The sequence below is a fragment of the Cryptomeria japonica genome, chromosome 3 (genome assembly GCF_030272615.1).
Source record: "Cryptomeria japonica chromosome 3, Sugi_1.0, whole genome shotgun sequence".
Taxonomy (NCBI): Eukaryota; Viridiplantae; Streptophyta; class Pinopsida; order Cupressales; family Cupressaceae; genus Cryptomeria; species Cryptomeria japonica.
Genome location: NC_081407.1, coordinates 166,006,749 through 166,025,739, shown reverse-complemented (window position 1 = coordinate 166,025,739; position 18,991 = coordinate 166,006,749). Strand labels below are relative to the sequence as shown.

At 34.7% G+C, this 18,991-nt stretch overlaps 1 protein-coding gene across 1 annotated transcript in view; it reads right to left on the bottom strand.

Moving 5' to 3' along the window:
- Positions 1 to 921, bottom strand: part of LOC131048311 (ceramide synthase LOH2) — an 81,023-nt gene extending 80,102 nt beyond the window's left edge. Inside the window, exon 1 of the mRNA XM_057982216.2 lies at positions 284 to 921. Within this exon, the coding sequence (XP_057838199.1) occupies positions 284 to 400 (117 nt within the window). The 5' untranslated portion in view covers positions 401 to 921. The remainder of the gene's footprint in view (positions 1 to 283) is intronic.
- Between the last annotated feature and the right edge of the window lie 18,070 nt (positions 922 to 18,991).

Here is an 18,991-nt window from a genome sequence, read left to right as displayed (position 1 = left end):
TTATGGCCGAAACACTAGACCTGTGAATTTAAATACTGAACTAAAAACTGAATTTGACAAGATGATCTTTCGATTACGTTTAACGACTGAAAAGAGAGAATAAATGATCTTTTTAGAAAAACTGAAAGATTAGGAAACATCCATGCTGTTCCATATCAATTCCAAAAAAATAGATAAAACAGACATAATCTGAAAGAACTGCAATACTATTCAAATTCAGCCATAAAATAATTTGGTCAGATCGGATCCAAAATCACGGTTAAATCTGAAAAAAAAAGGTTACCTGATAAAGCAGAGAATCGATAAGAAATCGGGCGACGATAAACGCAAGAGCAAAATAGATCGCCAGAAAGATATCTTTCACTTCTGGTAAACCCTCCCGTCTCCATATCGACTCCATTTAAAAACCACAGCAAAAAGTATCACCTCAAAATGTTACCATCTGGTAAACCCTCCTTTCAATTACATTCTAAACTAGTCTAGCTGTCTAATTCTGAAAAAAGCCCAATGCATTCTACACTCTTTCGCAGCATTGAAGCTACTCTAGCTAAGAATGAGTTCCGATCACATGTACAGTCAAATAGGGCAGAGAATGAGAATGCATTATCCTGTGTCTGTAAACTCAGGGCAGGAGAAGGCGGTATACTTTGTGCATATACACTCCTCCTAGGTAAAACGTCCCCTGTGCATCTGTAGAAAGTACTCTTGATGGATTTGGATACGCGGGCTTACTGTAAACAAACGAAAGGAAGAATTAATTTGTCTTTAAATTAAGTTCCGAATGTGCTGTTCCTTGAGATTTGTTGAATATTCCCCAGTTTCCCGAATTAATATATGCATTGAGTGTTAACCACCTAACATTCTTCTTAATAGTCCAGGAAGAAAACTAAACGCTCAAGTCCTCTTCCGAGTAAATGGTGGCGTCGTCGCTTAACTTCATTAATATATTTTTTTAATTGATCTACGGATAGAAATGACCAAATCATTTATTTTATTTTATTTTAGGATATGGTCTTATGGAGGTGCAGGTGTTTTAATTTGACTTGCTCGTAAGAGTCTCCTGGAATTAATGTGCGAGGAATCAAGCAATTTATTAAAGAGTTGGAAATGTGCACAACTCTATAAATGTTTTTAGAGACTTTTTTGGAAAAAAAAATCTGATCAATTAAGAAAACGTCACACGTTTGAAAATGTGACAAAATCACATTAAATCAACCAAAAGGTTTGAATATCTACGAGGTCAAAGATATTATAATGGATAACTAATTCATTTATTTGGGTTTTTGGTATTGTTGGTTTGTTAATGTCAATTTTGATGATGATTTTTTTTAATTGTCAATAGTCTCTTCTTTAATAAGTGATGAGAGAGTCTATGTAATTGACCTTAAGAAAATATCTATGCAATTGATATAATGTTATTGTAAGTTTTGCATTTTATAATATAATGTTCTTCTAATTCAATTATTTCATTTATGTAAAAGACATATATTTTTTTTTATTTTTTTTCTTTTGGTCTCTTTCATATATCTATTTCGCATCAAAGATGATGTGAGCTAGTTATCAATTAGACTCTGAGCATCTTTGCTCTCTAAGTGATATTTATCCTTCTATATGCCTTTTGATAATGATCGTATGTGGGTTAAATTTGTCAAGATAAAGTAATCAAATTTCTACAATCTAATATTCTATAAATGCCATTTTGATGATGATTTTTTTTAATTTTCAATAGTCTCTTCTTTGAATAAGTGATGAGAGAATCTATGTAATTGACCTTAAGAAAATATCTATGTAATTGACATAAATGTTATTGTAAGTTTGCATTTTATAATATAATGTTCTTCTAATTCAATTATCTCATTTATGTAAAAGACATATATCTTCTTCTTTTTTCTTTTGGTCTCTTTAATATATCTATTTCGCATCAAAGATGATTTGAGCTAGTTATCAATTAGACTCTGAGCATCTTTGCTCTCTAAGTGATATTTATCCTTCTATATGCCTTTTGATAATGATCGTATGTGGATTAAATTTGTCAAGATAAAGTAATCAAATTTCTACAATCTAATATTCTATAATTTCTTCTGGTTTTGATTGTGTGCCCTTTTTTACATCAATGTTTCAGATCACACTCTATGATCTTAGCATCCCGATGATGGATCACAGAGTAGGATCTGAAATGTTGATGTAAAAAAAGGGCACACAATCAAAACCATAAGCAATTATAGAATATTGTCAAGATAATTTTTTCTCTCTTGTGTCTTTTCTAACATAGACTTGTAGAATTTATCCATAACCAATTTCATTATTTATTTATTATTATTTGGACATGCATTCAAGTTGATGTTCCATTTTTTTAATTCATTTGATTTTTGTTTCATCCAGAACTTATTTTTCCTATTCAAAACTTCTTCTGTTGCAACCTTATGCCATCTATTTGCCTAAATTTACATTCAATTTTTTTTCAAATATCTTGAGATGCATACCATAGTAATTGCCTCAATAGGGAAGATGCATGCTTTTGCTAGAAGAACCTCATAAGGAACTAAAGATTTTATCTTGAATTTGCCTGTGATCAAGGGATTTTGAGTCATATTTATTTGTCTCCATTTTATTTTTGAAGTGTTGTACTAGCCAATAGATCACACCCATGAAGCACTATTAGAATTACTAATAACCCAAATAGAATCCAAGTAATTTTCTAATATTCTAACTCAACCTCTTCCTCTCTCTATTTTGCAATGCAAAAAGTGCTCTTCAACCTTCCAATGTTCTCTTTGTTTTTCAAGTTTCCCGACTAAGCTTCTTATTGAAAGTTAAATCCCAAGATATTTGTACCATGTTACTTCTTCCAAGATATCTCCTTAAAATAAAAGTTAAGTTGTTTTCTTCCTTTCATTTAGACTAGACCATGATCTTGGTTTTGTTTTACATATTCACCTCCTTGCAAAAGTCCTATTGGATCAACAAAATTCACAGAGACAAACAGGTTCAGCTTTCGACAGTGAGAAATTCATAGGACCATGGAGATTAATACTACCTAGTCTCGAAAAATTAGCTTGAACTTTTGGCAACTAATCTGAAACATATTTTTCTGCTCAGATCTAGGTTGGTGGCTCCATTCAACATCTGTAGTTCACTGTTTCTGTTAGATTGCTTCAACAGTTCACTATCTTGCCCTAATCTTCAACAATTCAATTCAATTCAATTTTAGGAGGAGAAAGCCCTATCCTAAGAGGTTGGAATTTGATTAGAATCTTGGTTTATCAAGGCTATATTTATTAGATTCCTTTCCTCCATAATGTAATTGGCTGACTAGGATATTTAGTGGTTTTATTATTTTAATTTAACCCTAGCCCTAATTATCCACCATTATAGTTTGACGGACTCTATCTTATTGAATATCCATGAAGAGAAGACTATGAAAGATCTTTGGAATAAGATTTGAGATGTTTATTGGTGGGCACGGTTGTTGATGTCACAACTTGCACCATTTAAATTATTTTCATTATCGACTCGAAGTGTGTCTGAAAGTTGTCTGCGATAAAGAGGATCTCAATTGGAGGGTTTTGCATTGTGAAATAGTGACTGTGGTTGGATCATGCTCCGTCGGGAGCTATCAGGATCTATTCAGAACTATTCCTATGACTGCGGTTTAGCACTAAAAAGACACTTTGCTAATTTAAGCCACAAAAATTAACTATCCTGAGAAGAATTCAAATCTGACACCAAGATTCTGAATAGAACAGATTTTAAGATATAAATCATGGAATTATCTAATTGTAAACTTAAATAACTTTTATCTTCCTGTGAAATGAAATCTACAACTAAGTGCCAGGATTAGTTGCCAGGAAATAAACCTATTTTACGCTTGTTGAAAATGAAATCTATATTATGTTTGCAGGAAATAAATCTAAATTATAATTGCATAAATGAAATCTACTTAACAAACAAGAAAACAACTAAATTCCATGAGTTAACCCGATAATGCTTTTGTTCTTTTCTTAGTTCCAAATTCATCATCTTACTAAAATGAGAAACTAAATTCATTTACTTAAAAGAAACTAAATGACAGTAAACAACTAAGATTTCCTAACATGCATTTATCAAAACAATATCTGAGTGGAAATTAAAACAACTATAGCTTTTGAAATTCAAAACTCAATCTAATCAGGAATGCGTTACCATGGAATTTGAACAATGTGAAATTAATTTCAATGCACAAACTAAGCATGTAAAAGAAACAACACAAGGATCACCTCCCTTCGGTTGAGAAGGCCCTACTCTTCCTCTGGTGGGATCCTAGGTACAAGAATTCTTAGATCAACTTCTAATTTTCATTGAACTGTACTTCCAACAAGAAGTAAAAACAGACTTGTTGATTACAAAATGTGGAGCTCTATTGTTGGCTAACTTACTGACTAATTTTCCTATTACATTCTACATAACTAAATGGGATATTTATACATATCCTTTATTCAAATTCAAACTATTGTTACTGCTTAAAATAGCTAGTAACAAGTACAACTGAACTGGAAAAAACTTAACATCAGACTAACAACTTCGGAAGGAAGTTAAAGTTCCAGAGACAACCGATGAAATAAACACAAGGAAGATCAAGAAGATCTTATATATAGAATACTTCAGGAGCCGTCATCATACCGGTGGCAAACGAACTGGAGTTGATTGTTGAATCCGCTTGTTCTCATAAAATATATTCAAAAATACATTTATGAACATTAAACAAAAGCAAAGCAATGTAATCTTGGATATCATGGCATTTATACTTGCAAATCAATCAAAAAGTAAAACATTTAACCAAAAGATATCATTCCTAATATTACTTCTAATAAGCAGAATATAATAGAAAAAATGAATAAACATGCAAGTTATAAGTATGCCACCAGGGATATTAGTTCACAGTTAATTAAAAGTTTAAACCATAAAATATGATTTAAAGTGTAAAGATAATCCTTTCATCATTTATAAGGCTAGATCCTTAGTAAACAAGCTTAACCTAAGAAAGACTATGTATTCTCTAAAGATAAAAGATGGAGGATATGTTTTTGATCATCTCAATTCATTCAACATGATAGATCCTCAATTGGATTTTGTTGGTGATGAGATTAAGGAAGAGGATCGTTGCATGCTTTTGTTGTGTTCTTTACCAAATTCATGAGACCACCTTGTTATGGATATTGGGAGTACAAGAACCAAGTTCAATATGGATGAGGCGGAAGCATCGTTACTTTCTAAAGAGATCTAGAGGAAGATTTTTGAGTCAGTTAAGGAGGCTCTTGCAGTTTGTGGTAGATCAAAAGAAAAAGGACAAGAACGATGAAAGAGGCAAATCCAAATGTTGTGGAAGATCTAATTCTAATAGAAAATCCAATGCAAAACGTTGGAACTATGGAAAAACTAGTCATTTCTGTAAAGAATGTAAAGAAACTCCTCCAATTCAGATTCAAACAAATCCTATCAGGATTATAGTGAATCCTTTGTCATAGCCCTGGCAATGCATACATTCAAAGATGTGTAGTTGATAGATTCAAGTGCATCATTCCATATACCTCACATCAAGGTTGGTTTACAAAGTATGAAGAGTATGATGGTAAGAAGGTGTATCTTTGTGATGAAACCCATCTAAAGATTGTTCATCGTGGAAGAGTCAAGATTAGATTCCCTGATGGAAGATTGAAGGGGATTGATGGTGTTATGCATATCCTACGTTTGACATGTAATCTACTCTATATATGTAAATTGAGTGATGTGGGTTTGGAAGCTATTTTCTCACAAGGAGAATTCAAGATGACTAGAGCTTTGATGGTTCTTGCTAAAGGTATTTGATTGACACCTTGTATAAGTTGGATGAATGTACAATACACTACAATATTACTTTCGTAGAGTCCAAGAAGAGGGCTCTAGATTATTCATCCTCATCACCAGATAAAACAATGAAGAGGATTTTTGCTTCTATATTTTATGGTCATTCTTTGTAGGTACCTACTTGTTGCTAATGCTTTGGGGATGAAACTTCCAATAGAGAAGATAATGTTTGGCACCAAAGACTTTGTCATATTAGTAAGAAGGGTCTCAAAACCTTGAAAAATAAATGCCTCATAGAGGGTCTTGATGATTGTGATATTGAGTTCAATTTTTGCAAACACTAAATTTAATGTAAACAAAACCATGTTTAGTTTTTCTCTAGTTATCACAAATCTTCTGGGTTGTTGGACTTGATACATTCTATTTATTTTGGTCATGTTAATTTTCCTTCAATTTAAAAAATATGTGTATTTTGTATTATTCATTGATGACTATAGTATAAGAAAAATTGTTTATTTTCTCAAAAGAAAATATATAGTCTTTAATCATTTTAAGGAGTTTAAGGCTCTTGTTGAGAATCAAAATTGTAGAAATATTAAGTGTTTGAAGACTGACAATGGTGGTGAGTTTTGCTTGATAGATTTTGATAAGTTCTATAAGGACCATGAGATTGAGAGGCATAAGACATCTCCATACACCCCTTAAAGAATGGAGTTGCAGAGAGGTTGAATAGGACATTGATGGAGAGGGCTACAAGTATGCTTAGTTGTGTTGGCATCGAACAAAAATTTTGGGCCGAAGTTGTAGCCATTCTTTCTATCTAGTAAATAGGTCTTCTATATTAAATTTTTGATACAACACCTATGAAGGTGTGGTTAGGAAAGAAGCCTTTGATGATACATATTAGAGTATTTGGTTTCAAAGCATATGCTCACATGCCAAATGAGAAAAGATCTAAGTTGGAGAAAAAGGAAGTGAAGTGTATATTTATCGTCTATGTTATCAATGTAAAATAATACAAGTTTTGGGATCTAGTGATAAAAAAGGTTCTCTACAGTAGAAGTGATATTTTCAAAGAGACGAAACCTTCCAATGTTGAGAGGGAACCATAGAAAGAAGAGAAATAGAGTAAGGAGGTAGTTCAAATTCCTTCTACTCCTAAGAAAGAAGAACTACGAGATCCTAATGGACCTAATGATGAGGAAATCTAGGCAGTAGCTTTGAAAGTTCCAAAGAAGATGAAGAACCTCAACCTCAGCCTTTGAAGAGATCTACAAGAATCAAGTAGAAACCAAATAGGTTTGGTTATTAATTGTTAGATTCCAACTGTATTTCTTCTTTGATTGCTAACATTGATGAGCCTAGGACTATTAGAGAGGCTATGGGTATGAGTGATGCAGATTCCTAGATGAAAGCCATGGATGAAGAGATGAAATCTTTTAAGAATAATAATACTTGAATTTGGTACCTTTTCCCTTAAGGATGTAAGCCCATGGGATGCAAATGGGTGTTCAAGAAAAAAATGGGCTCTAATGGAAGTGTTGAGAAGCACAAAGCATGATTGGTTGCAAAGGGGTATTCATAAGTTGAGGAAATAGATTATGGTGATGATTTCTCTACCATCACAAACCTAACATCCATTAGGTTCTTATTATTACTTGATATAGCTCATGACTGGTAAATCAAGCAAATGGATGTGTTAAGACACCATTCCTTCATGGTGATTTGGAGGGAGAAATCTAAATGTCATTGCTAGAGCATTTCATGGTGAAAGGTAAAGAAAATTTGGTTTGTGAGTTGAAAAAGTCTTTGTATCATGGTCTAAAATAGTGTAGTAGGATGTGGTGCCAAATTTTTGATATCTATGTATTGAGTTTAAGATTTAAAGGATCTAAATCTTATCATTGTGTTTACTTCAAAATTGATAATGTTTGCATTCTTATTATTACATTATATGTAGATGATATGATACTATTTGGGAATGGATATTTTATTTCTACCTTGAAGTCTCGGTTGTCAGCATAGTTTAAGATGAAATATTTAGGTGCAACTCTAGGTACATTTTGGAGATAGAGATTAGAAGAGATGGAGCTAACATAAAGCTTTGTTTAAGATAGAGTGAGTATGTGAATTCAATGTCGGAGAGATTTAGAATGACAACTTGTAGCTCCATGATAGTTCCTATTGCACTAGGAATGAAGTTATCTATGGAGGATTGTCCAAAATATCCTACTAAGGTGGAGGACATAGATGGTGTACCATATGTAAGTGTTGTTGGCAGTCTTATGTATGTTATTTTTTGTACCAAACTAAACAGTGCTCAAGTAGAGGGAGTCCTAAGTCAAAATATGACTAATCTTGGTTGAGTGCATTGGATGCAGTTAAGAGAGTGTTTAGATATTTGATGGGTACTTCCAAGTATTCCTTGTGTTTTCATGGTTATCCTAAAAAATGCCAACATTCTATGACTATTCATGGATATGTGGATTCAAATTGGGCAGGTGACATTGACTGTAGAAGATCTACTGGTGGTTATTTTTTTTATTATATTTGGTGGTGCTATTAGTTGGACGAGTAAGCGACAATTTGTAGTCACTTTGTCCATTATAGAAGCAGAGTATATGGTATCTACTCATGCTTGAAAGGAATCCATTTGGCTTAGACGATCATGTTTAAATATTCAGCTTGATGCAAGATTGATTACTATCTTTTGTGATAATCAAAGTGTTATTTTCTGAGCAAAGAATGTAAGTATCCATGCTATAAGAAAGCACATTGATGTTCAATTTCATTTTGTTCGAGATATGGTAGAGGATGGGAAGATAAAATTGGAGAAGGTTGACACTTTGATTAATGTTGTAAATGTACTAATAAAACCTATGATCATAGAGAAGTTCAAATGGTGTTATAGTTTTATTGGCCTCATGGCCCGCTATAGTTGATCTAAGAGCTATTTGAAAGGTATTTGACAAGTGGGAGAATGTTGGGATCAAGGAGTCTTAATCTTTGCAAATCTTAATATTTATTATTAGTACATTATAATATTTGATATATTTATTTATTATTTTATTAATTGCCTAAAAAGGTCTAGTTATCTAGTGGGAACCACAGGATTGGTGGCATCCTATTTGGTAGTGAGTGAATGATACATATGTTGCACATGTGGAGGTAGATGTCCCACTTTTACAAGCTTGCATTAAGCATATGTAGGTGAAAAGTGTCATGTTATGACATATTTATGACAATATCTATAACAGATTCTATGGTCACACTTACATTGACAACTTATTACAGCCTACGATAGATTCTATGATAGAATGGACAAGTTGTAGGAGACGCATTTGCATGGAGAAGGTGGGTAACCATTTTGGGTAATGATGAGTTGTAAGAGAATGTGTTATTTATGGTTAGTTATGATAGATTCTCTCATAGTTCTAAGTGTTGTCAACCATAATTATTTTTATGATAGCTATAAGATGTGTAATCTTAGCATCTCTCATACACAAATTTATGACAAATTTTGGGTGCCCAACTCAAGAGGTTTAAATGAGGAGTCATTTGATGATATAAATGTGTCATTTGCATCCTTACAGGTGGTTGAAAGAAGTGTGCCAAGTGTTTTTTCAAGAGATTCCTCCTTTGTTTTATTTCTCTATATAAGGTGGTCTTGGAGAGCATTATGCATGTTATGTTTTGCAATTGAAGTGTTGTCCTACCAAAATCAATCCAGATTGTAGTTTCTTGGTTAATTGCTTCTATTGAAGAAGCTATGTGTTGATGATGTATTATAACTAATTAGTATACTAGAATGAAAAGTATTGTGCTTTTGGAGTGTGGAGTTTTTCTCCCAAAAGTGTTTTTCCCATGTAGATCATGTGTTAATTGTGTTTATCTATTTACATGTCCATTTCTCTTTCTAAATGTATTTTTATTTGTGTAATAGTTTAATATTTTTAGGAAAATTTGCACTATCTTCCCCACTAGATTAGTGTTAGGAAGCATTTTCCACACCTTTACTTTAGTTCAAGAACCTTTTATTGAGAAACTCATACCCCATAACTATCATAGTTAGATTTCTCATATGACCAAATTGCTTTAGTCTATGGGTTTATGGTCTTATTTAGATGAGAAGCAACCAAATACTACTCGAGTATTTGAGAGATTATATTATAGGTGTAGACACCTAAATTTATCTATTAATTAAATAAATATTTAATATTTATTTTAATGTACTAATATTCCTCTATTAATTAAATTCACATTTAATTAATTCATTCAACCCCCATTCTGCTATTTTAATTAAATAAATTATATAAATTCATTTAAATTAAAAATCCCTATCTATAACCCAATTATTAAATAAATCCGATTTATTTAATTTCCCTCACTCCTCTCATTTAAATAAATTTAACATTTATTTAAAAACACAAATCAAAATTCCCCTTTTTAAATAAATCGATATATATTTAAAATCCCACCCCACTTGCATTTTCCTACAAATGCAAGTTGCACAAATAAATAGATTTTATTTCTAAATAAAATCCTATTTTCTCTCACCCACCAAATCCACTTGCATATCTAACCCTTCTTCTAAATTCTTCTAACCCCTTCTAATTAGCCTAATCCCCCTCTCTAATCATTTGCACATCCCTTAAGAAAGGTCACTTCTCAAAACAACTCAAAAGTCTTCAATAACCATTAAAGGCTTTGTGTCTCCAACAAGCTAACCTCTAAAGTCTTCTAAAACCATTAAAGGCTCTTACATGACCATAAATGGTTAACTCAAACTCAACCTTTGGTTAGAGACTTTCTCTCTAACTCAACCATCCTTTAACTCATGGGTCTCTTCAAGCATTCATTGCTTTGACCATGGTTATACCTTTTACTCTTGCACAAGAGTTTATCCCTTGGATAATAGATTTATCCAATAGCCCAACCCATATGAGGTTACCCTCATGTCTCCTCGGGCATTAAATGCTCCTTCCCTCTCCTCTCAAGCCATCTCATGTTGACACTTGTCATCATGGGATTGGGTTGAAAGCCATCACATGGATCATAAACCCATCAATCTTGACCCTTCACAAGCTCACTCAATCAACATTTTTCCCTATAAAAGGACCTCATTCCTCAAGCAACATTATAGAGCATTAGAGCATTGTTATTATAGTGAAATTTACATAGACATTATGAGCTTTCTCATAGCAACCCTTTTACACTTGCATAGCATTTGTTTATCATCTACAACCATCTTGAATATCCATATGGCATCCATGGATAGTGCTAAAAGCTAAGAGCTACACTCATTTGGGACTTGGAGAGGGGAGAAACAAGGAAGAAGCGTCAAAAGGCATCATGGAAGCATCTTAGGGAGATTTCTCTTCCTTCTCCTCTTTTATCTTGCTTTACTTACATGTTTTGTAATCTTTCTTGATATGTTTGGAATGGTTTTAGTTCTTTGTCTTGGTTTTATGGTTGGAAACTAACATTTGATGAACTTTGTTTTTGCCTTGTCCCTGTTTCCTCAACATCATTTGGTGAACCCGGCATGAATCAAAGACTAAGAAATTAAAACTTTTTAACTAACCATTCTGAATTTGCAGATTTTCACGCACAGGTCGCGCTTTAGCGCTTTCATCTCGCCAAGTGGCACTTTTGTCTCTGATTTTGCGCCTGGTTTCTACCTGCATAGTAGCGCTATTATTCAGTTTAGCGCCTTAGTTGTCTATTATAGCGCTTTTGATTTAATTTAAAACTTATGTTAGCTGTTGTAATGCTCTTGTACTATTATTGCACTTTCGCTAAAAGTTATAGCTCCTTTGTATAATGTTAGCGCTTTTGTTTTCCCTCAGATTAACGCTTTTGTATCGGGTAGAGAGCTAATTTTTGTAAGAAAAATGAAGTTTTAGGCTTGTCAAGCCCACCATTTTGCCTAACTTTTTGAGTGGATTTTGTAGGTCTAACAATTTGTTGTAGGTTTTGGAAGGAGTTAGTTTAAAAGCATTTTAATTTCTTTGGTTTAAAAGAAATCTTTCTTGTTTTTCAACAAAGGGATAAAATGAACTTCATTGTCTTTTGGTGCACTTAAAACACAACTCAACTTTTATTTGGTGCATAAAATGAATCCAATCTTTCTTGTTTTTCAACAAAAGGATAAAATGAACTTCATTGTCTTTTGGTGCACTTAAAACACAACTCCAACTTTCATTTGGTGCATAACAAAGAATCTCGCATTTTCAGTTTTTGTTGACCAAGCTTGTTTTCAAAAGTCAAAATCATTTGTTATCTTGGTTTAAAAAAACACCATGGTTGTTGGAGCAACATCTCTAAGTAGCAAATAGATCATATTGCAATGAAAGGTTAAAAAGAACAAGTGTCTTTTGTGTTTGGCACGCTTGTTCAAATTTGTAGAGTGGTCCCAATTCTAACACACACTATCCTTTCCCTTGGCTCTTGTGGTCCTAGGTGCAAGAGAAAAGTGTTAGTAACACTCTAAATTTTCTATTTTTAAGAGAGGCCTGCTAAGAGACGCATCACTCTTGGGATGACCTTGAGTGGTGAATCCTTTGAGCCGCTATAGAAATCAAGTGAGAGCGAAATTTGTAGCCTTAGGTGTATATGTTCCTATAGTGTAACTTTCGAAAGGACATATGGGCATCGTGAGTTACAAGGCTCTTAAGTGAGTCACTGTAGAATAAACTTACATCTAAAGACATCGAACATTACTAGACACCTCTTATTTTAGAAGCCCACCCATTCTATTGATTGAGGATATTTGTGAAAAGTTCAGTGCAAGAGCATATATGGTTTTGCTCACAAGATACTCACCATACATATTTCCTTGAGTAGAAATAGGGCTTTTTGAAAGGCTACTTGTAGCTTGATGAAAGTGGTGACTCCCCCATCATAGGGACCACCTATCTATCATGCTCGCGCAAGACTTAGTATATCACATCCTTACCTGCTACGACGAGATACATAAGGTATGTAGTACCAAAGTTGAAGAAATATCAAGCTATGGGCTGAAAATATCGCAACTGACATTACCTTAGGCCTATGAACATACATGCATTATCAAGGTCAAAGAGTTCATGAATGGGTTGATTTAGACCCACACCTTTTGTGCCATTTTTGAAAAGGCAAGAATATGTGCTTGTGTCTTGACGTGTTTTCTTGTCCAAAGAATCAACCATTAAACCAAGCTACACCTCGACAACAATCTCAACAAAACAACTTCACACATTCTTGCAAAAAGGTGCCCATGCTTCGTGTTTGGAAATCTCTCAAATACGTCAAAAATTCAATTTATAGAAAAACCAAAAAGAAGCAAACTAAAAAGAAAACCCAAAAGACAATAAGTTTCTTATACAAAAAATGTAATTTTTGTTGAAACATCGCACTTTCATCCATCAATATCACGATTTTAGTCATGGTTTTACCGGCGACTTTGAATTAGAACCACTTGCATCACAAGCTTTATTTCAAAGAAGGGCTCTATCATATCGTCACAGTCATGGTCAACGCATTCCTCCATCATACATTCCACAACCCACAATCACTTATTAGAGACTCCTAAGTTCACATAAATTTGGGCCAACTTTAGGCCTATGAACATACACACATTATCAAGGTCAAAAAGTTCATGAATGTGTTGATTCAGACCCACACCTTTTGTGCCATTTTTGAAAAGGCAAGAATATGTGCTTGTGTCTTGACCTGTTTTCTTGTCCAAGGAATCAACCATTTAAACCAAGCTACACCCTGACAACAATCTCAACAAAACAACTTCACACATTCTTGCAAAAAGCTACCCATGCTTCGTGTTTGGAAATCTCTCAAATACATCAAAAAGTCAATTTATAGAAAAACCAAAAAGAAGCAAACTGAAAAGAAAACCCAAAAGAGAATAAGTTTCTTATACAAAAACCGTAAGTTTTGTTGAAACATCGCACTTTCATCCATCGATATCACGATTTTAGTCATGTTTTTACTGACGACTTTGAATTAGAACCACTTGCATCACAAGCTTTCTTTCAAAGAAGGGCTCTATCATATCGTCATAGTCACGGTCAACGCATACCTCCATCATACATTCCACAACCCACAATCACTTATTAGAGATTCCTAAGTTCACATAAATTTGGGCCGACTTTAGGCCTATGAACATACACGCATTATCAAGGTCAAAAAGTTCATGAATGGGTTGATTTAGACCCACACCTTTTGTGCCATTTTTGAAAAGGCAAGAATATGTGCTTGTGTCTTGACGTGTTTTCTTGTCCAAGGAATCAACCATTAAACCAAGCTACACCCCAACAAAAATCTCAACAAAACAACTTCACACATTCTTGCAAAAAGCTACCCATGCTTCGTGTTTGGAAATCTCTCAAATACGTCAAAAAGTCAATTTATAGAAAAACCAAAAAGAAGCAAACTAAAAAGAAAACCCAAAAGAGAATAAGTTTCTTATACAAAAAATGTAATATTTGTTGAAACATCGCACTTTCATCCATCAATATCACGATTTTAGTCATGGTTTTACCGGTGACTTTGAATTAGAACCACTTGCATCACAAGCTTTCTTTCAAAGAAGGGCTCTATCATATCGTCACAGTCATGGTCAACGCATTCCTCCATCATACATTCCACAACCCACAATCACTTATTAGAGACTCCTAAGTTCACATAAATTTGGGCCGACTTTAGGCCTATGAACACACACACATTATCAAGGTCAAAAAGTTCATGAATGTGTTGATTCAGACCCACACCTTTTGTGCCATTTTCGAAAAGGCAAGAATATGTGCTTGTGTCTTGACGTGTTTTCTTGTCCAAGGAATCAACCATTTAAACCAAGCTACACCTTGACAACAATCTCAACAAAACAACTTCACACATTCTTGCAAAAAGCTACCCATGCTTCGTGTTTGGAAATCTCTCAAATACATCAAAAAGTCAATTTATAGAAAAACCAAAAAGAAGCAAACTGAAAAGAAAACCCAAAAGAGAATAAGTTTCTTATACAAAAACTGTAAGTTTTGTTGAAACATCGCACTTCCATCCATCGATATCACGATTTTAGTCACGTTTTTACTGATGACTTTGAATTAGAACCACTTGCATCACAAGCTTTCTTTCAAAGAAGGGCTCTATCATATCGTCACAGTCACGGTCAATGCATACCTCCATCATACATTCCACAACCCACAATCACTTATTAGAGATTCCTAAGTTCACATAAATTTGGGCCGACTTTAGGCCTATGAACATACACACATTATCAAGGTCAAAAAGTTCATGAATGGGTTGATTTAGACCCACACCTTTTGTGCCATTTTTGAAAAGGCAAGAATATGTGCTTGTGTCTTGACGTGTTTTCTTGTCCAAGGAATCAACCATTTAAACCAAGCTACACCCCGACAACAATCTCAACAAAACAACTTCACACATTCTTGCAAAAAGCTACCCATGCTTCGTGTTTGGAAATCTCTCAAATATGTCAAAAAGTCAATTTATAGAAAAACCAAAAAGAAGCAAACTGAAAAGAAAACCCAAAAGAGAATAAGTTTCTTATACAAAAACTGTAAGTTTTGTTGAAACATCGCACTTTCATCCATCAATATCACGATTTTAGTCACGGTTTTACCGACGAATTTGAATTAGAACCACTTGCATCACAAGCTTTCTTTCAAAGAAGGGCTCTATCATATCGTCATAGTCACGGTCAAGGCATTCCTCCATCATACATTCCACAACCCACAATCACTTATTAGAGATTCCTAAGTTCACATAAGTCCTCCTACATTTTCTTCCATCTTTCTCACTTCAAAATCATTTCCAAAATCAATCATCAAATTCATAGTCCCTTAGTAGAAATTCCAAGGTTCACACTCCTTCCAAACACATCAAAAATCCATTCAACTCTCAACACAAAGAGGTGTTGTCCTTAGTCCTTTCGGATATTGCTTATCATACCAACAAAATTACTTTCTGGTGTGTCTCTACATCTAGGATCAATCATCCTAAAAGGCATTACTAAACATCTAGATAGGTCAAAACTAGTCCATGAGTGCATCCTCTCATTACTAGATAGCTTGTTTTTGTAACAACACAAACCTTGCTACACCTCATCTCACAATTGTTAAGACATCAAACAAGCAATTCTAAAGAGGACTTTGTTGATACCCAACCTTTATTGTAGGAGATCAAACATCCACAAACACTTCAACTCATCATCATCATCATAAAATCTTGGAACTATAAGAAGGGATCACACATCCACTTTTTCATTCATCTCATTCTCAACCACACACGTTTTCACCCACAAATGCATGCTTCAAACATGGCTAGGACTAGGTCTCAGAGTCATCGACAAACTCAAAATAAAATATGGGAAGAAGAAGAAGTGAATGTTAACCCCTTTTCCAGAAGAGGATACCCAGATACCCCTACACAAGCACAAATAGAAAATGCACTTAGCAACCCCAGATTTAACAAACTGTTTGAAGAAGTTCTCAAGGGAAGTGTTGATGCCCATTTTCTAAAACTTGCTCAAGAAGGAGCCAAACTTCCCACTGACTTTGACGTATCACAACTTAAGGATATACCAAAACAAGCCCAACATAGCCATCGACAAGAAAAAAATCACGATGAAAGGGGGGCAAGGAATACACATAACTATGATGATAACTATCAACACGACAACATCCCCCCTCATCTTACAGAAATTGATATGTTAAGAGAACAAATGCAAGACCTCGCCCAACAAGTGCACTTAGGAAGGACACAAAAGCAATATGCTCTCGAAGATATCTGTCCATATCGATTTGATAGAAACATATACATGCCTCCTTTCCCACACACCTTCAAAACCCCAAAGTTTGATAAATACAAAGGAAGTGAAGACCCTAGAGATCATGTGCGAGAATTTTTCTCCATCTGCTTAGAGGTTGCATACGAGGACACATATTTAATGCACCTCTTTTCCCAAAGTTTGGGAGGCTCAGCCATGCAATGGTTCTCACACCTACCCGGTGGGATCAAACCTTTGAGGATATCGTACAAAAATTTATATCTCATCATGTGCATAACATAGAATGGGATGTCTTGATGGCTGATCTATGCAATACAAAACAAAAGAATAGTGAGTTATTCTCAACATTCTTACATAGATGGAGACACCTTTCTAGTAGATGTTCCTTTCCCATCCCCGAAGAGTAATTAGTTGAAATTTTTATTTCAAACTTAATGAGGAAATGAAATTTTACTTAGACATAAAATGTTCTGACAATTTCAAAGATGTCATAGCTCAAGGACTTCAAATAGAGAAATCCCTTATCAAAAAGGGACTTGTCAAAATATACAATGACAACAAGGAGGGTCCAAGACCAGTCTACAACAGTGACAAACCAAAGTTTTGGGCTAAGAACAAAAACATTATTAACGATGATGTTGTGGATGCATGGACTGTCAAAATCGTCCAACCCATAGTCAAAATTGCAGGGGTTGCAGATAATCACAACAACCCCACTACCAATCAAGGTAATCCTCAAACCAATCCAAGAAATCAACCCTTAAACACACAGCAAGAGGAACCTAAAAATAAGTACCCGACCTACAAACCCAATCGCACCTACACACCCTTGGAAGAATCTTGAAAAGATTTTACGCCAGCTCATCTCTTCTGATCTTATCAATTACCTAAAACATCAAACTATGAACCACAAGTGAAACCTTCCTGGTGGAGGGATAATGATTATTGTGAATTTCATAAAGGAAGATGACACAAAACAAAAAACTGTCATTGATTAAAGGATATTGTTCAAGACCTCATTGATCGAGGTGACATAGAAGTGGATGGTCACAATGCAAAAACTTCCAATATTGATCATACCATATTGAAAAATCCACTCCCATCATATGAGAAAGGAGGTCCCTCCCATCAAGGTAAGAATCAAGATAACACGACAGATTATACACGTGCAACCTATACCTATATTGTCAATAATCTTTATGATGCCAATGAACAAGTTGCTACCATTACCATCAAAGGCAAAGATCCCGCATGCAATGTTGTTGTCCGTTGTAGCAAGCTTGTCTTACCAGGTGCACCATCAAGAGTGGCGTATGTGCCCAAACATTATAACCTTGTGGACCAATTAGATAAGACACCATCACTTATCTCCATACTAGAGCTTTTGCATATATCACCCTCATATAAAACCATCTTAGATCAAGCTCTCCAAGAAGCGTCAGTTCCACCTGACCTCAATACAGATCAATTTCAACCCATGGTTGGTAGTCTCAAATCATCACCATGTCTCACTTTTGCAGAGAATGATGATGCATCCTTTCAACAACCGCATAACGCCCCTCTCCACATTGAGGGATTCATACATAAACATAGAATCAAGCGAGTCTTGATTGACAATGGAGCTGGCCTTAACATTTGCACATTACATTTAATCACAGCATTAGGATATACAGAAGATATAGTAAATGCTAGAAAGCGGATCACCATCAAGGCCTATGATGATGCAGAATGCTCCTCTAAAGGGTGTGTCACTCTACCAGTCAGGGTAGGACCCATGGTGAAGAATGTGGTTTGTCAAGCCCTAGACCTCCCTCTTCCATGCAATCTCCTATTAGGTAGACCATGTATTCACACCATGCAAGTAGTACCATCTACTTACCATCAATGCATCAAGTTTTCCTATAACGGAGTAGAGATTACTATCCTTGGTGATGCCAACCCATTCGCTTTTTGCAACCATATAAGGCATCAACCTGATATCATAGTCCCTAGCAATAGAGAAGCCTCCACCTCATCATCTTACATTCACCCAGCAAACCTCACCAATCCACCGATCCCTACACCCAAACAAGAAAAGCTGAAAATGAAAGTACAAGATGAATGCCTAGGAGTTTATAATATTAGTTAGCTTTTCTATGTTGGCCAACTATCCCTCTCACCTAGGACTTATGGAAAACCACAACATTCACTCAAACCACTTGTTGCATCCCATACTACTACACTTGATGGTTTCATCCCAGGCAAATCACAGGAACAAGAAACTATTGATGAAGATTTGGCAGGATGGATCTACAAAGACCCTTCCGACACAGCTAGACAACAAGTCAGGATCCTGACAGAAATGTATGGTAAAGGTTT